At 42.0% G+C, this 22,547-nt stretch overlaps 2 protein-coding genes and 2 pseudogenes across 2 annotated transcripts; 2 read left to right on the forward strand and 2 right to left on the reverse strand.

Moving 5' to 3' along the window:
- Positions 1 to 510: 510 nt before the first annotated feature.
- Positions 511 to 1,150, forward strand: LOC133889608 (uncharacterized; annotated as a pseudogene).
- Positions 1,138 to 3,453, reverse strand: LOC133888814 (uncharacterized vacuolar membrane protein YML018C-like; the record flags this gene model as incomplete). Its single annotated transcript, XM_062329187.1, has 6 exons — positions 1,138 to 1,777; positions 1,861 to 1,978; positions 2,136 to 2,237; positions 2,317 to 2,387; positions 2,689 to 2,906; positions 3,073 to 3,453. Coding segments are annotated over 6 exons (1,020 nt in total), but the record flags the coding sequence as incomplete, so codon positions are not given.
- Positions 3,454 to 7,356: 3,903 nt separating this feature from the next.
- On the reverse strand, positions 7,357 to 10,820 carry LOC133889036 (ubiquitin C-terminal hydrolase 22-like). Its single transcript, XM_062329474.1, has 3 exons — positions 9,840 to 10,820; positions 9,091 to 9,215; positions 7,357 to 8,605 (listed from the first exon to the last, which is right to left on the reverse strand). Exons 1-3 carry the CDS (start codon positions 10,631 to 10,633, stop codon positions 7,842 to 7,844), a joined length of 1,683 nt encoding a protein of 560 aa, XP_062185458.1. The 5' UTR covers positions 10,634 to 10,820; the 3' UTR covers positions 7,357 to 7,841.
- Positions 10,821 to 13,352: 2,532 nt separating this feature from the next.
- LOC133889609 (UPF0481 protein At3g47200-like) lies at positions 13,353 to 14,828 on the forward strand (annotated as a pseudogene).
- Positions 14,829 to 22,547: the final 7,719 nt, after the last annotated feature.

Below are 22,547 nucleotides of genomic sequence, written 5' to 3' on the forward strand. Positions count from 1 at the left end.
CATGTCGGAGCGCGGCCTGCTTCTTTGAGCCGTTTCTGGAGAATTTCTGCCATCAAACCCCTGAGCAGCCGCACGGGAGTCCCGGCTGCCATCTCCGGCCGTTGTTCCTCCCTCACGTATCTCGGCAAGCTCCCGACCTTTTCCTTAGACGTGGAAGTTCCCAAGTTTTTTACAATTCCTATTGGTCGTCATGGTCTCGTAGGGGCAGACAGAGGTCATCCGAGATGTCACCCATGGGCTGATCGAGGTCTCGCATAATGCATGGATTCTAGAGAATGTAGCGGCCAAGCAGCCAAGGATTTATCCGATGAGAAGAACCAACCACCAGCTCGCCAAAAGTTAACGAATATGTTCGTTCGGTCGAACATTATGAAATCATCAAACTAGAAATTGCAATGCACGACTAAACCTTCATCGCCAAAAATAAAAAAATAAAAAAAATGACATCGCATATGAGCAAAGCGGCCGGCGAGATTAAACAGATGAGACCGGCACGTAGGCAGCCACGGAATGGATGTGCTACACGTAGTCGTGGCCGGGCACACCCTGTCCGTGGTCGAGCGCGACGACACGCACGACCAGGCCACCGGCCGCGCGCTCACCGGCTCCTGGCTCTGGGACTCCTCCGTCGTCCTCGCATCCCACCTCGCCACCTCTGCCTCCGCCCGGCTCCAGCTCCAGGGCACCACCGTCGTCGAGCTCGGCGCTGGCACCGGCCTCCCGGGCATCGCTGCCGTCGCCTGCCTCAACGCCACGAGCTGCGTGCTCACGGACGTGCAGCCGCCGCTGCCAGCCCTCTGGGCCAAACGGGCTTACCGCCGCGCAGGTAGACGTGTGCGAGCTCCGGTGGGGGGACGACCAGCTCGAGCCCGAGGTGCAATCAGTTCCATTTTTTCACTTTATTCCAAACTAGTAATTCAGCCCAGTTGCGTCCAACCACTGTCGTACTGTACAGGACAACTTGTTGATTCATTTTTCGACAACATGTAATTCCTTTTTGTTAATTCATTCTTTGCCTCCAACTATTCAGGCATTTTTCCGTACAAGTGTACGACTTGTACATGCAAGTAAATTGAATCCTCAAGGAATCAAGGAACACTGCAAGCATGACAGTTTGGGCATGGCCGAGAACCACAGTAGTTTAAATTGAAAAGCACTTTGTAGTAAGAGAATTTACAATTGCAAAGGGCTGCTACAGCATATTGTATGCTCCTGATCTGCTGCATTCACTGTTCATCAAGGCAAAATTCACCCTTCCTATGTGTAAAGGGGCAAAGGGGAAAGAAGAACTACTGACATTTTTCAATCCTCATGAAACTAAAGACCAGAGTTTTCTGGAGTATTTGTCTAACCAACCCAAACTTTCAACTTCCAGATGTACACTCTAATAAGAACCTGTTTTATTTCATGAAATTAGAGCCCTAGAGAACGTGAAAAGCGATCTGCAAGGTTGGCAATAAATAAGCCAGAAAATACCTGGGAAAAAAACATGTACACATGGTAAAACAAATGACAAACACATGCAACAGTGATCTGGAACAGTTCAGAGGTATAAAAAATTCAACATGGGAAGCCAATAACACAAGGTTTTGACATAAATCCAGCTCAAAAAATACTGAGCTGCAGGACATTCGTACCTGGATAGAATCAAGAATATAGACTGCTGAATGAATAGTGACGACCATGAATGACCATATCAGCAACCATTGCTATTGGAATTGTGAGAGACATGCCTAAGGTGGCCACCAAGGGAGTAGTCCAAACAACAGAAAGAGCCCTAACCACAAGTTCCATTGTCACAATTAATTACTGCAAGTGTGCAATAATATAAAAAGACATTAACCTTCTTTTAATGCGTACCAGAAGTAGTCTGATAATACACTTCCGATTAGGCCATTTGCCACCACCACTTCATCCACTCTAGTTGAGTGGGGCATTGAAAACTTTGGCTCGATGCCTAGGACGGTTAATGGCCAGACTGAAATAAAAACATGATCATGACAAACTTTAGCATATTTGCATATTGAGACCAGAACAATAGGAACCAACCATGAAATACATGCACGATTAAGATAGTTCCAGATCATAAATATATATTTCAAATCGAATACTTCAGTTAAATTAATACTCCTTACCAAGCCACCAGAGAGCAACAAGACTAAAAAGTCCAAGATAACCAAATAGTTTTTGGACATCAACCTTTTCTCCTTCCTCTCCACAATTTTTTTTGAGAAGCACTGAAACAATATTGAAAGAATTAGGATATAAATTCATAAAAATCAACTAGAAATAAAGCAGAGAAGTATAAAAACCTACCAGTAAATAGGCCATATGCGATCGCTGATATAAGGCCAAACATATCACCTAGAAGAGTCCTCTGTGTAACCCTGCATTTGTAAAACTTACAAATCAGCAGCAACGAAGTACAGTATGAGTTCGCTCCCCAAAGTTAAAAATTCTTTTCAAATCATGATCATCACTTTCAAGCGATGTGCACATCAAAATGGAACACTCGATGTTTTTCAGCTGCTTTTGACATGAAAAGCAAGTCAGTTGCAGACAACCAACTGAGTACTACTAGCAAGCAAGCCCAAGGGCTTTATAAGCACAGTAAATTAAGTCTAAACAATATTATACATCATCCCGCACCCATGAGCAATTGTGATTATCAGAGTAAAATTCACTCACCTAGAATTGCCTGCTTCTGATTCATAGAATGCCCAAGTCTGGCCCACAGTTGTCATTACCACGTCAGCCATGCTAATGAAAACAGCAATAACTTTTGCAGCATTTATGGAATCTTGGCCAAGTAACACACCAATGAAAAGAGTGAAGAGTCCCGAAGTTGAAGACAGTACAGTGGTACTGGCAACACTAGTTCTTGCAAGCGCCGCATTTGATAAATACTGCATTCATTCAGCAAAAGAGAAAAATGAGTAACCGCTACCAGTCAAAGTACTGCTTGTATGATTGAAATCTAGGCGTTCAGCAACGATATGGCCATAGTTATTCGCATGCACGTGACAAGGCACCCTAGAATTACAAAGTAACATGCAAAAATTGGAAACTTACCTCTGTCACAAACCATAAGGGACAAAGATACAATCCATAAGTTGCAATCTCCTTAGTGGAAAGCTGCTGCTCCTTCAAAACGCCATCACTAATTCCGGTGACTTCATATATAAGTGGTTTTGTCTCTTCTAGTACAGGAATGTCCACATCAGTGTAATTGATCACTATAGTTTTTTGTGACTCCATTTCCAACATCTTCTGAAATTCACCATTCTTCAAAGGGGCACTACCGCCGAAGGAAGATATGTTTGTGACTTTTGAAGCTTTAGTGCTTCCGGAATGCCTTCTCATCGAATTGTATATAAAATCTTTTAGGAATGACAAAGGTAGATATATAACCATAAGGGAGGCCCCCGAGTAAGTTACTGCAAACGGATGTTTATAGTTCAGATGTTAAAATGAAAAATTAATACATTTCACAAGATGAACTTTGATGGGAGCCTAAACTTAGAAAGACCAAAAACGATCTAAGAAATTAAAAGAAAAACTACTATCATTGTGGATGAGAGTATCTATGTAATCGTCTTGAGCTAAATGCGACCAATTCATTTTTACTTCGAGAATATAATGCTAAAAAAACAAAAGTTGAAAACCAACCAAAAGTAAAGTAAGGCTCTTCATCTAAATTTAATCATGCATTATAGGTAATCAAGAATATCACAACCACCTCCAATCAGCTAGATATTAGTGGCGCCCACTGTCACAACCACCTCAAGGAGAGCAGCAGCAGTTTTTTTTGGGGGGGGGGGGGGGGGGGGAGGGGGGAGGCGTGGGGTGGTGGGGTAAAGCGGGGGTGACCTACCACCGGAAGTTTCTATTTTGGTCTTCCCGAGGCGGGCACGACCGGAGGAGCAGAGAGCCGAGACAAGTCAGCCAGAGGAGACGCTGTGTTAGGGTGGATTCGGTCATCCAACGAGGTGGGGTGATGGAGATGGCGAGATGGGGTGAAGATGGGACGGATAAGGACGGCGATATGGGGCGGATGGGGATGATGGTGTGACTTGAACGTCCAGCGAGGTGGGGTGGACGGGTAGGGCGATAAGTAGTAGCAGGCTAGTGTCTCTAACGGGTGGGCTGTGTGGCGGGTTGGTGGATGAGTGTGGGTGGGGGTTGAGATAGGTATGAGATGAGAGAAACTCTAAGAATTGCTAATTTCTATATTATGAAATGATTTAGATCCATATCTTATATATTTAGAGTATGTACATGGGCGAAACAAGCATGTGTAAGATCATCTCCAACGGAGATGTCATTTTTGCCTTTTCGAGTGCTATAAGTAGAATAGGGTTCAATCTCAGGCAGCAATCATCTCCAACAGAGACTTCAAACCGTATTTTCGAGTGCTACAGTAAGCATGATGGATGAGGAACACGACAAATTTGCAGCCAGAAAACGACTCTCGCAACACTGTTCACAGTTTATGCGTGTGGGTCCAGGGGAGAAATAGAGTAATGGAAGGTAGAAAATATAGCGTCCGTTGAAGATAAAATAAAATAGGGGATGCTGTAATAATGATAATGAATACTATAATAGTATTATAGAGGATAGATTTTTAGAGTTTCTGTTGAAGATGGATACCTGTGTTTCTCAGTTTGTTAGGTTTAACATCAAACCTGTATGCAGACTAGCAAAAATACATCTCAAATCCACGCTCATTAATGTTTTTGCCCGTGGACACTGTGCGCATTATCATTCCTGCGCTCGAGCAGTCTAGCGGTATTTAAGCTAGCTGTGGACATTTACGCCAAATGGCAATCAATAACTAACCGGATTATTGTGGAGTAATCTGGCTTACACGGTACGCTGCAACGTTCTACTTGAGGAGATTTGTGACCGTTTTCCTGGAGAAGTATTGTACATAAATGCTTGCAAAGAAGCCGTAACTTAAAAGGCTTGCAAAGAAGACCAACGATTCGAGGAAAACTGACAGACAACGGTCCAGGATCTACTGAAACACGGTGAGTAACTTCATGTTGCGATGTTATATATCTTAACCTATGATGTTTACGGTGCTAAAAGTCAAAGTCTATGAAACTTGGAGACCGGATCATGCATTTCATTTTCCTTGGATCCCAGAAACGACAGCACATAGTTACAGCTTTGCAGAGCCAACACCCAATTATACTAGCCTTTGCGAACGTGTAGCCCTTGCGAACGTACAGCCGCATGTAAAAAAAAAAGTGTCTTGTATGCTGTATCCAACAAAACATAAATGAGAAAATATGGAAATCTAATTTTCCAAAAAAGAAAATATGGAAATGAATGTCACAAGTCCTTTTCCGACAACGATGCATAGGCAACTGCTTGATTCTCAAGAAGTTCACCACCGTCAGGAAAGTTTTGTTCTGTGCTTGTGTGCGCTGAGTTGAGCAGTGACTTTCATGAATGCTATAGCTGTCGTTCACGTCAGAAGCTTATTGTACACTAAAATGATCGAGAGTGTTGGCGTGCACAGAAGGGGTTGTACGCCAATACAGTTAAGAAATGCAGATACTCCAATATGCAGGAGCAGCAGCTAAAACGATCTTAGCAATCGATGGGGCTTATTTAATCGGGTCTGCGTGTGCACTCGTTTTATTAAATTTCTTCCACATGTTGCAAATGCAGCTATGGTGGAGACTATAACTATGAGAGATGGCTGTTATTGGCAAATACAATGGGATGTAATAGAGTTGTGGCGGAGTCTGACTCGATAGAGATATCTCTACATGTGATGGCAACGATTAATGGTGGAACGCTATAGCGGCAGTCTTTTCGGATTATGCGGGGCTGATGACTAGTATAAAGAAAGTCGAATTTTTATATTGTTCAATAGATGTAAACAGTCGCTCATTAAGTGGCAATGTTTTGTTTCTTAAATAAGTTGTCTTGTAATTGGGACGGTGATCCCCTAGTATTCTTCTTAGCAAACTTGTGAACCATATAATTTGTGTTTAATTACCAATAAAGTATCCGGATGACTTTCCCTCAAAAAAAAAATCCAGTGGTTCTGGTTGGGTGAGATTTGGGCAACATTCGCGAAGCAGAACTGGCATGCGGTGCAGGACCAGATCATGGGTGTGACCCGCATGTCGGTGCCTCGATAGTTGTTGAAGTAGGAACGTATTAGTGGGCACAGCAATGGCTCCATGCCGGCCAGCGAAGCTTGGATGGAAAGCGTAACGCTTTAGCGTGCGCTGTGCGTTCCTTCTCGTTTCAGAAAAGGGGCGGCTACGCCTGATCGTTTGCAGAATGCAGATACCGCACTCTTCCTGCAGCACGAGTGCGTGGCTAATTAAGCACGGTAAACCATAACGTAACAGAATCACAACTCTCTATAACTCGTAGCTTCTTCCAAGGAAATTGATGTGTATCCAGCTTCGTTTTGCATCGTGTTCCAAGTTGTTATTGTGTACTTGGATGGCAGAAATCCGTGGCAACGCTGCTTGCCCCCCAGAATCCACGTTCTTTCTGCCCAAATACCCGTCAATTGTAGCGGCCGACCGACCAGGTCACGCGAGTTAGCCAGACCTGATCCTGGAACCATTTTTTTTTCAGAGGAACTTTATTTCTTTGTAAGGATGATCAGTGATCAGTAATGGGCATCAGGGCATCTCTGCCATTGACCTTGTAGCGGAACCATGCTGCTTTCTTCTGCTCTGCCATTGGCCTTGTTTGGATGGATATGCTCTAGGCACATGAAGTGACTGTTGATTCGATAGATTCATAATAAAATTCTATATCGTGGTATAATGAGGTCTACCAGGGCAAAGTTTTATTCTGCGCATACCGCAAATTCCCCTGCTACTGACTCTAACCGCACCTGAACTTCGGTAGCTCGGTGCCGTTGGGCCCAGGCTTGAGGTTTAAGCTTGTAAGCAGAGGAAACCCCTACGTCCCAACATCAGCTGTGGTCCAAGAAACAGGCACTGGGCCTGTGAAAGGATGTTTATTCCTCACAATCACAGAGTCCGAATCTAGGATTCGGGTCAGATTAACACCAACTCATATCAGAGATCCTAGCTAATTTCCAAGAGAAATTGCACCTGACATAATAGCTCCATGTTCCTGCTTATCGTAGTCCTGGAATTTGCCTTGTATATATTGTTTTAACTTTGTAATATGTGCTCCATTCATAAGACGACCATATACGCACGCCCTAGTTACTGAACTGGGACAGGTACAGTGGACAAAAAACCAAGGGCAGTAGAGAGCCCAAAATTGGTAGATACTATGACAACTACATCTTTCGGCTCATCCTTTAAGCACAAGAAGAACAAACAAAAAGCAAGGGACGTTATAGAATGATCGATATCAGCAAGAAAACTCTACCTTCAGCAGAGCAAGCATGCAATTACGGAAAGGAACACATGAAAAATCCGGTTCCCTTTTGTCTCATTTCTACAACTTTTCAATTCTCTCCTTGCTCAATCCAATGTTAAATACCAGCACGATTGGTTAGAGCATCCTCACCACCAATGGTATCAAATACTGAAGTTCCTTCAGTTTTATCGAAATCACCACAAGATATCCATTAATCAGGATAATATGATAATTCAAGACAAAATTGGACCATCTTCACTTTAGGCAGCTGGCTGTAAAGAAAATCGCCAAAAACGCCCCCTCTGATTGAATCTATAGGTCAACGAGAATGCAAAAGCTTTGACCACCATTTGTCTCGATGGCTGTGCTGTGAAAATGCCAAGCATTTTTCCTCTTGATGGAACTATATATGTATCTGATTCGATTACTACTTTTCCTGGTGGTGTAGAGTAGTGCCATCAATGTGTTCAGACAGCAGCTGCTCTTTCACAGGCTTTGTAGTAAAGCGTCTTCTGCACATAGAAGAGCATGTAAGCCTGAGAAGTTCTGACAGTATGCTCCTCAACTCTGGTTACCCAGGCATCATCACATCTGTACCAGTGATTGTTTAACCTGAGATATGTCACATAATGGCCAGCTTCCAGTTTACCACTATGCGTGATCACCGCAAATATTTCAAATTCTGATGACAATTCTGAAACTGCATCTGCATCACTAGCCTCTGATGGAAATATGCGGTTACCATACCTACTTCTGAGAATAGAAGATGACAGGTAAGGTGCCATGTCAAGGGAAAAGGGAAACTGAATACAGTGGTCAACCTTCCTTGACATCTTTTTGACTGACGAATGCTCAAATCTCTTAATATGGAAGCAGGAAACTAATGGAAGCCTCCGAATGGACATTTGCTTCAGGGACTCTTGCCTCTCATTGCAACGTTCACAGAAGAACTTCTGCTCAGCATCAAGCCTCTCAGCCCTTGTAAACCGCTCCAAACATCTCATGAGTGTTGTTACCTTGGAATTCACACCAGCCAAGCTCCGTTCCCCGTTGCGAACATGCGGCTTTGTGTTTGCAACACGAAGAGAGTTGTTATGTCCAGCATCCAAGTCTAAGGAGACGTCCATACAGGGTTCGAAAGTTGTGGATGTGAATCCACAGCTTGTGCAGGTGACATCTGACCTCAGGATACCAGAAAACACTCTGTGGGCAATGCAACAGTCCCCATGGCCTATAACAAAAACAAATTACATTGTTAGAGTAGACCATTAACTGAGATTTTTCCTCGATATAAATAGTAGTCCAGCGAATCAAAAGCAAGAAAGTTATTCTCCACTTTATCTAAAAATATTGGCCCGATTAGTTCCCCTAATAATACAGGAAGACTATCCTTTTTCCTGTTTGCGTTTTTTGGTGCAAGCCTGCTGTATTGCTGTCCTCCAAAGAGAAGTGGGGCCAACAAGTAACATTGTAATTAGTGTATCCACAAGTTCTGCTATTCTAACAGATGGATCTGACTGCACTGTTGAGTGCCTCACAGAACACTATATATAAGAATATGTTTTTACCTTCATTTAGCCAAATTATAGCTCAAGAGCGAACTAACTTGCAATACAGAATAAAAACATGATACTTAGCCACTTGATACACATTTCAGTTCAGTCAACATATGCAAAGGTCTTTGATTCAGAGAGTACCAAGAGAGAAGCTAACTACCTTGAGCATGTGACTTGTGTTGAACATCCTTTATATTTTCGTGGATATGGTCAAGGATGGAGATAAAAAATTCATGTGCATCCTGTTGCTCGTAGCTTGCAAGGTTCGATGCATGCTGCCACCAACTAAAAAATCATAATCATACTCCATAATCAGAATAAAATTATTTTTTCTTATTCAGGAGCTAGAATAAACACATGTAACATATTGTTATCTATTTTCAATCTCGTAGAAGACTAGCAAAATTAAAACTAAATCATGCAATTCATATGATTCAGATATCCTCAAACAGAGAAATTGTGAAAAATCCAATTGACAGTAGAGGAAGTGCCCCAGAATAGCTTAAAATGCACCTGGCAAAATGTGGAACCATTTTCCCTTTCTAGCATTACAACATCATAATGCTAAATAGGTCTCCCTCTTCAGTTACACACCCTCTGCTCATTCCATTTTGTGTTAAATAGTTCCGTTTGCAATTTGCATGATCCTGATCTAAGTGCAAACAGTTTCAATGCATAGCATTCAAAGAACACTATCTCTGCAATCCAACATATCAGGCAAGATCCCCCAACACACATAAAACGGTTACAATACACCACGCGTAAATTTAATTAACATATATATTATATTAACTTTTTCAATACGCAATGGATCCAACAGAAAGAAAGACAGCATGCTGTTATAAACCCGAAAGGACATCAACCGTTGCGAGTAGCGCGCGAGATCCACTCGAGATCCAGAGTCCAGACCTATATAGCAACTTGGCGGGGCTGTAGGGCATGCGCTCTCCGGAGAAGGCAGCGGAGTAGATCTCGTCGAGATCGCACGCAAGGCACGCGACCTTGGCGGCGTCGGCCTCCGTGGCCCGGTGTCTGACGGGCGTGCGGCGCGGGCAGAGGAATCGGTTATGCCGATCACCAAGGAAGTAGTTGCGGAGCGGCGGCGCGTGTAGGAGCGCCTGGAGCACGGAGTTCATGAAGCAGGTGTTGCCGAGGTTGTTGAGCCCGCGCAGCCCCGCCGGCGCGGCGGCGGACGCGGAGGTGGTGGGGTCGGCGGAGCTCATGAGCGCGAATTCGGTCGGATCCGGGGCCCAGGCGCGGTAGTCCACGCGCCGGCGCTTGCGGGGGGCCGGGGATGGGGAGGCGGCGGCGGTGGAGGAGAGGAGCGAGGAGGATTGGGCGAGGAAGACGGCATGGTCGAAATCGGGATCGTAGACCTGGTCGCCGCAGGCGGCGCAGAAGAGTTCGGCGCGGTCGACGTCGACGGCGATCTGGTGGCCGGGGGCGGAGGCGGCGGCGTGGGAGGCGGCGTGGGAGGGGCAGAAGACGGCGGCGCAGGAGAGGCAGGCGTAGAGTCGGGAGGGGGAGGGCGGGGATGCGGCGGCGCAGGGCGAGCAGCGCGGGAGCTCGCGCGGATCGCGGCGGATCTCGGGGCGGCCGAGCGGGCGGACGCGGAGGCAGCGGCGGAGGAAGCGGAGCGGGCGCGACGAGAGGCGGTACGCGGCGAGGTGTGGGCAGGGCGGCGGCGCGGACGGGGTGGTCATCGGTGAGCTGTAGCGGAGGCGGTGGGGGTGGGGACAGCGGGATGGAGTGAAGCAGCAGCAGGTGGCGGTGGTGGCGGCGGTCGTGGAGATGGATGGCGTCTGGGTCGGCAGAGGAGGCGGTTCGAGTGCACGACGAGATTGGGATCTGGCTGGTCGATCAGTATGTTGCACTCACCTCACGCAAAGTTACACCACCGGAGGACCAACATTAGGAGGTGATTCTTGACCGTATTAATGGATCTCGGCTCCGTGCACGTATAGTGTCTTAGATAAAAGTGTATTTGTTTCCGTGCACGTATAGTGTCTTAGATAAAAGTGTATTTGTTTGTATATATTATTCTAATATGATCTGATCGATATAAATGAATGTACGTAGTTTGATTTGATTGATTCTGGCTGCTGTATTCGTTTATGCAGATAGATTTATTTGACAGTGTCATAAAATCATTTTCGTACGAGCAATCACCAGAATCTCAGTTCTTACATTCGCTCATACGATCTTAAATTCAATAAAACAAACAGAAACTATGTCCAGACAGATACAACTAACCAAACACTCTTTCTTTCAACAAACATGACTCCATTCAACTTGCATTACTTTAGTCTACATATACAGTTCATACGGGTAACACCACATGCAGGAAACCAATCACACCCTAAAGGTCTAATTGGCTGCTCGTACAAGAGGAAATCTAGCTCAGCGAATGCGTATAATATCAAAGAGAAGCATGTTTGGTTGCTCGTATGCACTATTTTAATCTGGTCTGACAGATACAAATGTACGTCCACAATCTGGCCTCGAGCTTCCCTCCACAGTCTGATTCGGTGGATGCAGGCTCCTGCATCCGCTCATGCAAGTAAGCTTACATGTCAGTGTCACAAAATTACGTTCACACGAGCAACCACTCACAATCTCAATTCCTGCATCCGCACATACGAGCTCAGATTCGGTTAATCAAATAAAAACTCAATTCAGCATGTCCCGATAAATACAACCAGCCAAACACTTTTCTTTTTAACAAATATGATTCCGCTCAACTTGTTTTACCTAAGCCTACATATACAATACATAAGGGTAAGATTCATATAGGTAACCAGTCACACCGTATGGACCCCTTTGGAATACATGATTATGAAAATGTAAGAATAAAAAAAACACAAGATTGGAGTTTCTCATTTGTAATCTTATAGGAATCTAGAATGTAAGAAAATTTTTAGTGAAACGTTTGGATGCAATAAGTAAAAACACAAGAACTAGAGAAGAGAGATAGAATCAAGAATTTTTTTTCCCATGAGGTTAGATCTCATGCTAAAAATCCTAAGACTCCTATGAACAAGCTATTCCATAGGAATTATAGAGGTCCAATTCTTTATTTTATATGGTTTCATAGGAATATTTTCTATAGGATTCAAAACTTTAAAATTTCTTTATTTTTCCTTTGTTACAAACAGAGCCTAACCTAAATCATAAAGAATAAATAGTGCATTATCAAGAATAGCCCATCTTACATATGTACATTTTATCTCTAGATCGATTCTTATCTTGACTTCAAACGGACTGTGGGGTAATCGTTTAGGCCTTTAGCAAGTTTTTTTAAGACGAAAGAAGTATAACTTCTACTCTCTATACTAATAAGACACTGAAACGTTAAGAATATATACATCATTTTATAAATATAAATACGAGTTTAAACTTGAACCCAAATTAATAAGTTTCACCATAAATACCCTCGCCAACCGAGCTGCTCAGTTGATTGACTTTGTTGTTGGGAAGAAGGAGGTGTCAAAAGGGAGCTGAGTAGAACTAATGGCTATGCCGAGCATAATACGAAGAGCTTGACCAGACCGCGCATCAAAGCCGAATGGCTAAGCCGAGGGCACGCACGACCCAAACGGCCAAATTGTGTGTTTATCCTGCGCAAATGCAATCGAGAGGACGAGAACTGGAAATGGAATGAGCTAGATCTCGCGATCCTGGTAGCCCCACAAAATTTGGATCCATAAAGGCTCGGTTTTGGCCACCCGCCGGCTGCTACGGTTCCGAAGTGGGTTTTTTTTAAGCACCAATCCTCTTGCTCGGAGTCTAGACCTTTTAATCGGATATAAATCCAAATTCGAATTAAGATTCAAACCTCAAATCGATAAAATACGCTCTTACATCTTACCGGTAAGCCACAAGCTCGGTTGCAATTGGAGTAGCTAGAAAGGGCAAATAATTGTCAAGCTAACCCGCTACCAGTCAACCCACCGGCCCTATTTTTTTATTTTTTTATTTTGAATTTTGAACAAGACATGTTGCTCTATGATGAGATAAGAACCGGGTTTGAGAAGTAGCGACGAAAAAATTGGGAGTTCAGTAGAACTGATCTTCATTCTTCCCCATCCCGATGTGCCTCTCCGCAGGTGCTCAATCCTTCCTTCCGCCTCGGCTGGCTGAATACTTTGCGCCCCTTCTGCCCGCCCGTTCACAGGCATAGGCTGCCGTTTCTTATCTCCCTCCTCGTATTGCTCGCATTGGTCACCCTAAGTTTTGACGCATGTCGAACAGCTTAGGTGCAAGTTTGTAGTCTCGCTCTGATGTTCTTCGGTCTCCCCGGTTACTGTGTTCTCCTAATTTCTTCTTTTCCGGCTCAATTTATCTTAGAGATTGCACGCACTCGTGCCATTATGTAGAAGAGATCGGGGCTTGACCGAAACAGTGACATTGGTTATTGTGGGTATGAATGATGAGGAGTTTCTGCAGATGCTCTTACTTGACGGTAAGAATTTTAGCACAACTACAGCAGGTTGAGAGTCAGACATGTGCTCTTGAGGAAGTAGTTGTCGAGAATGAGAATAGGCTAGGGAAAGAAATGTCTCGCCGCACAAGCACTGATACGCAAAACTCAATGTGCAAAACTGCACGTCAAGATGTCCAAACTGATAGGAAGGAGGCAAATGAAGATGGTCAAAGTGACGACCAAGCTGGACTATAGTTTGAACGGTTCATCAATCATGATCTGTTCTTGCTGGAAAATCAAATCCCATTTTTCATTATTAGTAAACTGTATGAGCTAGCTGCAGGTTATGTCAATTTGGCTTCATCTCTTACTGATGACTTGAAGAAATACGTGGAACTTGCATTGTGTTTTTATCCAAAGGCAATCCAAGGATCTGTAAGGCTGGAGTATTTTCAACATTTGCTCCACTTGTGCCATATGTATTTTAGGCCCAATCTGAAGGTAGATAATGGCCATCAGTATCAGGTGGAACCTCATAATATTTGCAAACTTTTTAGTTTTGGTCGGAGGTATTTTAAACTTGGTCATCATCCTGAGGCCAATGAGCAAATTATGTCACTTGGACATCAGGTGGATTCCCTACAGTCTGGTCATGAGCTAAACCTCTGGCGGAGAGTAGCACAATATATAGAGGCAGGGGTCAAGTTTAAGAAACGCGAGTATGGTAATCTGGATCTTCATTCTCTACTAGACATTAAGTTTAGCAATGGTTCAATCGAAATTCCATGCCTCGAATATGCGGGCAGTCTTTTCAGGAATGTCATTGCATTTGAGCAAACCTGTCCACAATTTGGTGATGACTTCACGGCTTACATTGTGTTCATGTCACAGATTATTAGTATGCCAGAAGATGTAACACTGCTTGTTGACAGAGAAATCATTGTCCATCACCTTGATAGTGACAAGCTAGTGTCAGATTTATTTACCATGCTCAATAAAGATGTTGTGTTCGATTTCAATGACAAGTATTACTTAGACTGTGTTTGGTTGAATTGAGATTTTTAGCTTTTGAATTGAAAAGTTGGTTTCTAACTGACGGCCGATGGTTTTTTTTCTATTGGTTTTTTAATAAATTTTTAGTTTCTCAGCACGTTAAAAGCCAGAAAAGCTTCTTTTAACCGGCTTCTCAGCTTTTAATTCATTTTCTCATAAATTAATTTTTCAACTTTTCAAAAACCAGCTTCTCTGCAGCCTGTTTAGTTGAGCTTTTCAAAAGACAGAAAAAATCCAACCAAACAGGACCTTAGTCACTCTGTTGGGCAATGGAAGCACACTAACAGAGTCATTTGAACCGATGGATGGCATGGCTCTGGGTGAATCATTTCAGTAATCCATGGTTGGCCTTAGCTGCATTAGGGACAGGTCTTGTGCTTATCTGCACCATCGTGCAAACAATCTTCACTGTGTTGGCATAAATTAAACCACTTGATCACAAATAGCTATGCCAAGAAACCACATCTGGACACCAATTGGACGTTTTGATTGGCAGGTATTCTACGTGCTTCCACTGTATATTTCTCTCTCTGTTAAACATTTAGATTGGCTTTATAGTCTCACATAAATTTATTAAGATCTTCTCTCACATCAATTTGAAGAGCTTATGTCGTTGCAGTATGTATCATATGCTTGTGGATTTACTTCTCTGTTGCAGCTGCCAACATTATGTTTATCTAGCATTAGTTGGGCGGTGATCATGCCTAGCTAGCAGACTTGAATCCTAAAAATCGTAAGAGTCAACAAGGTATTTGTTCCTCCTAGTGAACAGTTGATGTTTATAGGAATCTAGAACATATCGATTCCACCTATTGGCATAGGTATTATGAAGAAAACAAGTATTACAGTGACTGTTAGGGATTAAAGTTTTGTAGAAAAGGATGCTGTTGGATGGGTATAAAAGCTGGCCTTGTTCTCTCAAGGTCGTGTCGAAGATGCCTTCAAACCCAGCCCTCACCGTTGCCATTCTCCTAGCTATATTCACTGTATTACTTTCTCTTGTTGCTGCAAGACATGCTCCAATAGAAAGGGCAAGGAACGGCTCCCCCTTGCTCCAAAAACTGAACAAGGGCATACCCAAGGGAGAGGTGAGTGCAAACAGCACAACGGTGAAAGGTCAGCGTGCTTTCTTTGATATTTATCCATTTATTCGATTTAATTTCTTCTCGTTTTGACCAGTCTGAAGCATAAGCATCTCTTGTGTTGGTAGGAGCAAAAGAAGGCATGGATGCCAAAGAAGAGAAACTAATAATCTCCATACCAAACAACCTGATCTTCCCACGACGCCTCCCTCCATCGTGCAAGGCCAAGGCGTGCTAGTGATGATATTGCTGTGCGGCGGTCGAAATCCACGCTGTTCCGAGTTTTAGTTCTTCTTCTTAACAAGTCGCTAGACTAGGACTCTAATGTATGATGGCCAATACTCCTGTCATTTGCTCTCTGTGTTCTATGCCAATGAATCCAATAAAATATCACTTTTATCACGGTCCAATTTTTTTTTTATCGTTTTCTCGCTTTTGTGATAATGAAAACTTGGTTGTACTAACACCGTATAGCATATTCGCCATTTTTTTCAAGAATATGCAGGAGAGTTGCATAAAGTTGTATTAAGAAGAAGAAAGAAGAAAGTACAAATGACTTTACAACATGAGGCACCAAGTGCTCACCAAACTCTAGTGTTTACATTAGAGGATTATACTAAGAAACATCATAATATAGAGAGGCTAAGCGAGATAGCTAGGACTGCGTAATTACCCTTTGTCTCAAAGCAGCTAGGTCCTTAGCTCCCTCCACCATCCAAAGTGCCGCATCAACCTTGATCGCGGTGACAAGCTACGCTACCGTGCTTGTCATCCTGTTGAACACCTGAGCATTTCACTCTTTCCAAATTCGCCACTCCACCAGCATAACCATGGAATCAATTCTCTTCATGTGTGGCTTCAGGTGGCCGCGCGTAGGTGTTGCCACCAATCGAAGGTGGAGTGATGTGGTGATGGCGCACACTGCAACCCTATCTATCCCAGTGCATCTCACTATATTTGCTTAGCGAAGCTGCAACTGACGATCATGTGATCCGCCATTTCCTGTTCCTAGTCACAGAGGACACATTGTTGGTGGGTCGGAATGCCATGTCGTTGACATCGGTTGGTAGTTCAAAGACGTCATTGTAGAAGAAGACACATTGATGCGAGGATGTCCGATCTTCCGTAGATAATATGATAAGTTAATTTGGTGGAGCTTCGACGTTGATGATTTAAAGGTTCCGATCAGAACATATCAAGAACTCTCACAACTACTGCACCACTACTCCATGGTTATCAACCGTGCCAAGACACGGTTGACCTCGCCAAGAAGGCTTTTCCTGCCAGCGAATCGAGAATACAAGTAAGAACATGTATATGCAATCTAAATACTATTAATTACCAATGAAGTACTCGAGTTGGGATTCAACAAACCGATAAATGGTAAAACTGTTTAAAACAGAATAATCGAAACTAAACTCGAGTCTAAATTATGACGACTAGTGTATATTTATAGGGGGGGCGTGAAGAGGTCGACCTAGAGTTGTGCAGCTGTGGAAAAATATGTACACAACCTGAACTCCGACCCCGATACTATTATAAGACCCAACTAGGTCCAAAATGGTAGCATATCATCTTATTTCTTTGACTCTGACTAAACTATAAGGAATATTTAGTCGATGTCATATCCATTGGAAAAGGATCATCTTAAGCTTTTCAAAATGTACAAGATCTTTTAAAACAGACTTCGTATGAGAGAGTTATGTTTGTTTTAATGATGTGTTGTCCTGATACACGACCACGACTTTGACCACAATCACGACTACGACTAGAGCTTAACCTCGAGTCCGAGTAGACTTGGCATTCAAGAGGTGACATCCGGGTAAAGTTGTGGTATTTTTTTTCACATTCATAAGCAATAAAACATCACAAGAATTTAGTAGTAATCCATCCAAAGAAGAATAAACAGCGAGAAACGAGTTCACATGGTGGTCTAATTGTCATGCACGACCCTTATAATTAGACCTTGTATGATTTGAGGATTATTAGCGGTATTGGTCATATCCGAAGGAGCCATGGACTCATCATCCTTCCTCTCTTGAATTGAAGTCGTCCTCAACTCAAGCTCTTCTTCTTCTCCCAAGTAGGGTTTCAAATCTGAAATATTAAATATGAAACTAACTCTAAAATCTATAGGTATGTCCAATTTGTATGCATTGTCATTAATTTTCTCAATGATCTTAAATAGTTCATCAGCTTTAGACATTAATTTTGATTTTCTTAGTTTTGAAAACCTATCCTTCCTCAAATAAAAGCAAACTAAATTACCCGATTTAAATTTTATTTCCTTCTTACCTTTATTTTCAACAATCCTATATTTTTTAAGTCATGCTCTCTATATTCTTTTTAATTGTTTCATGCAACTTAAGAATAAATTCAGTATATTTTTTAGCATCTAAATTAATTCTTTTAAAAGTAGGTAAAGATATTAAATCAATAGAAACATGGGGATTAAATCTATACACTACCTGGAAGAACTTACCTTGGTGGTAGAGTATACCGACCTATTGTAAGAAAATTTAATATGCGATAAACACTTTTCCCACATCTTCAAAATTTTCTTTAGAACAGCCCGTAACATGATCAATAATGTACGGTTGACAATCTCTACTTGCCCGTCGGTCTAGGGATGACATGTAGTACAAAACAACAGCTTCGTCCCCAATTTATTCCAAAGTGATCTCTAAAAGTAACTCAAAAACTTTGTGTCATGATCCGAGATAATATTATTAGACACTCCATGTAGTCGAACGGTTTCTAAAAAACAAATCAGCTATGTTTGTTACATCATCGTTCTTATGACAAGGTATAAAATGTGTCATTTTAGAAAATCTATTCACAACTACAAATATGCTATCCCCCCTCATTACCCTAGGCAGTCCTAAAATAAAATCTATAAAAATATCCTCATATAGTGCACTAGAAACAGTAAGAGGCATATAAAGATCATGTGGATTTAGGCGATACTTAGCTTTGTTGCAAGTGGTACAACATAAAACGTAGTGCTCGATGTCACGTCTCATCTTCAGTCTTCTTTGCTTTAAAATGTGCCATCAATCCTCCTCTATGCGTCTCCTGTAACAACAAAAGACGAACGGAGATAGCTAGAATGCATAGCTTGTTAGTACAATAAAGAAATCCTTCATTTAGCACATATTTATTCTATATTTTCTCTTCTTTACAATGTTTAAACACTTCTTTAAAGTCTAAATCAGCAGCATATAAGTCCTTAATAGTATCTAAACCAAAAATCTTATGATCAAGTTGAGATAACATGGTATAACGTCTAGAAAGCGTATTAGCAATCACATTGTCCTTTCTCTTCTTATGCTTTATGACATATGCAAAAGACTCAATAAATTTGACCCATTTAACATATTGTTTATTCAATTTAGCTTGAATCCTAATACGTTTCAGCGATTCATGATCAAAATATATAACAAATTCTTTAGGCCATAGATAATGTTGTCAAGTTTAAAGCACACGAATTAAAACATACAGTTCTTTATCATAAGTAGAATAATTCAGACTTGGTCTACTTAATTCCTCGCTAAAATAAGCAACATGTTTACCTTTTTGAATCAACACACCTTCAATTCTAATCCCTCTAGCATCACACTCTAGCTCAAAAGTCTAACCAAAATCAGGGAGTTGGAGTAAAGGAGCGTGGTTAAGTTTCTCTTTCAACAACTTGAATGATTTTTCTTGTACAGGTCCCCATTTGAAAACCACTCATTTCTTTATCAATTCATTTTATGCGGCGGCAATGGTACTAAAATCCCGCACAAAGTGCCGATAGAAACCCACAAGACTATGAAAACTTCTCACTTAAGTAACAGTCTCAGGGGTTGGCCAACTCTTTATGGTTTCAATTTTTGCTTTATCCACTTCTATTCACTGTGGAGTAACAATATAGCTAAGAAAAGATACTCAATCCATACAAAAGATGCACTTTTCAAGGTTACCAAACAAACATGTATCTCTCAAAGCATTGAAAATAGTACGTAGATGATTAAAGTACAACTCATGTAACTTGCTATAAATTAAGATATCATCAAAGTATACCTTGTTAACCACTTCGCAAATCAATTTAGTGAAAATTATAGAACCACTCAACTCATCAAACATGTCATCTAGCCTAGGAATAAGATGATGATATCATATAGTAATATTGTTAATGGCTCTACAATCAACACACATATCTAATCACATCATCAATCAAAGTCATGAAATATCTTTTTCTACCCTTTATCAACACACCATTTATTTCACACAGATCTGAATATATGAGTTCTAGTGGTGCCAAGTTTCTTTCCTCATCTGCCTTGTGGGGCTTACGAGGTTATTTTGATTACACATAACTATAGCACTTAGAACCTTTGACCACAGAAAAATTGGAATTAAACTCATGCTGTAAAATCGAGTCATAGAACCAAAATTCAAATGACATAACCACGAATGTCAAACACTAGCACCATCATTAACATTGCCACAAATATGGTTCACATACTTATTGTTGAAATCAGAAAGCAAAAAAGGAATAAGCCTCCACATTCATAGTCTTTACCAATAAATTGTCCATGCTTTGACACTACTATTTTATTGGACTCGAACACCACCTTAAATCCGTCTCTACAGAGAAAGAAGCCGCTAACTAGATTCTTGTTCATTATGGAGACTTGTTGCACGTTCCACATATGCACGATCTTTCCTGAAGTAAACTTCAGATCTACCGTACCAACACCACGAATAGAAGCATGTGACCCATTCTCCATTAGGACGAAAGAATCATAGGCGACCTAATAAGAAGAGAAAATTGAGATATCAGTATACCATGAAAATTGGTCACTATAGCAATCTACCAATTGGTAGACTGAAATACTGAAAACACAGAAGGTAAATTTTCATACCTTGCAACTTCATTTCTAGCTTCGCCAATGATCACCACATTAGCAGTTTTTGAGATCTGTTTTTGTAGAGGCTTTCTTCCCTTGCGGTCTGAATAATCCTTGATGAAATGTCCAATCTCACCGCACACAAAGCGAGACAATTTTGTTGTATTCATCTTCTTCTTAAAGGTGGTAGTTTTGTTTGGCTTATTATATTTTCCTTTGTTCTTGTTGTGGAAGAGCTTTTGCACCATATTGGCACTAGTCTGTCCCTCGCCTCCTTTTACACTCACATCCTTAGCCCGAGCTTTCTCCTCAATATCAAGAGATGCGATCAAACTCTCAACAGTAATCTCTAGTCTCTTGTGCTTTAGAACAGTGGTAAAGTTTCTTCACGAAGGAGGTAACTTGACAACGACGCCTCTAGCCACAAACTTATCGGGTACATTGATTTGAGGAGTTCAGATTCCTTCATGATGCAATGAACCTCATGATCCTACTCGACTACAGAGCGATTTTTAACTATCTTGTAGTCATGATGTTGCTCCATGATATACATGCTAGTTAGTGAGGGCCTTCATGGTTGGAAGCTTTTCAATTAGGACATTTAATTTTGACTTTTGAGTTGAAACTTGATTTCGATTTGGAAGCGTAAGGAGTAAAACGTTTGAGCTGCGACCGTGAGGGGGTTCTCGGTGCATTTCTGCAGTAGTGACATTGCTGAGAGGGGCGATACCGTGGCAACTGGCCCGCTTGTTGTCGCTAGTCGTGTTCTTGGTGGCGTACAAGGACCTGTCAGGGTGCGTGCCAGACGCCAGCCAGCTCGGCTTGTTTGATGTGAGCAACTACGAAGGGAACATAGGCTTTTACATGGCGTCGCGGAGAAGCAGGTGCGCTTCCAGTTCCGGACCAGGCGCTTCTCCATTGGAAGGCAGCGGCGAGGAGGCGGCGGACCCGATGCTCTACGCGATCAGTGCTGCCTCATTCGTGCCGACGTTTTGGGTCACTTTTGGATTCATGTTTTGCCATTCTTACGGGCAGCGTGTGATACTCAAACCGGAGTATGTGATGTACTCATTCAATCACTCAACTATTAGAATTATTGAGGTCAGCCTATGTAATAATTTTTAATAAATCTTAAAGGTTTATATTGTGGAGAGGTAGAGAAATGAGATATTTTCTCACTATATATGCAAATATCTTCACTCATTAGGTACATATACAACATAGACTGTTAATTGAAAGTAACTTTAAATTGGAAACACTCTCATTACGTGAGTCTATATAAGAATTAGAGTTTTATCTATTTCTCTCTCGATTGTGTTGCAATTATAGTCTATTCCATCCCAACGTCGGCGTGCACCGGTAAACGGAAGAATATATCTCCAAAACTCTCGCTCTTGAGATCTTACATCTGGAGAGGACGAATAAAGTTTTTGAAAGTGCTCCGTGCGACTGCTCAAGTTCTTCACCACGGCTCGTCTTCCCAGTCGTTTTAGCGCCACCCGTTGTCATCGTCAACAAACTTGGCGCGACATCAGCAAGGTCGATCGTGCCGTTAACACAGTGCAACTAGCATCTTCAACAACCTCCATAACGCAGGACCAATACGTAAAAACATGTTACTCATATTTCATTTCCTGCTATTCTTAATTTTGAATAAAGTATCTAGTCATATGTTGTGCTTTCATACACATATCTATAAATATATTAGATCTAATCATATATTGTGCTTTGCTACATCTATCTAGATTATATTCTGATAGTATAATCATATCAATTTCAACTTATAAAATATTTATAGACTAAATTAAACCTAAATATACCTTATTCTCCAACAACCCAATCAATCACATAACACTCAGATCCAACTCGATCAACCGAACGACTATATTGCAAACTCAACCAATTCCACAGTTGCGGGGTTACAGCTTGGGGGAAATAGAGCGTAGACGAGAACAGCAATCTAGACTGGATACAGAGAAGGGATTGGGGAGGAGATATAAGAGCAGCAGGTGGAATGGGAATCGGAGCAGAGAGATGGGGATGGGGAGGAGTGCCTGAGGAAGAAGAGGCAATCTTCAGTTCTGCTCTTCGATGGATGTCTCCCGTGCGTGTACTCCATATAAGCAGCTCTCTGCCAAGTGGGCCACGCCCACCCCTTGCAGCC

Source organism: Phragmites australis, chromosome 13, assembly GCF_958298935.1.
Source record: "Phragmites australis chromosome 13, lpPhrAust1.1, whole genome shotgun sequence".
NCBI lineage: Eukaryota > Viridiplantae > Streptophyta > Magnoliopsida > Poales > Poaceae > Phragmites > Phragmites australis.

Coding starts and splice junctions, on each gene's coding strand:
- LOC133889036 (XM_062329474.1), bottom strand. CDS start 10,633: ATGACCACCCCGTCCGCGCCGCCGCCCTGCCCACACCTCGCCGCGTAC. Junction 9,216..9,839: donor CCCGCCAAGTTGCTATATAG/GTCTGGACTCTG, acceptor ATGATTTTTTAG/TTGGTGGCAGCATGCATCGA. Junction 8,606..9,090: donor ACACAAGTCACATGCTCAAG/GTAGTTAGCTTC, acceptor TTTTTGTTATAG/GCCATGGGGACTGTTGCATT.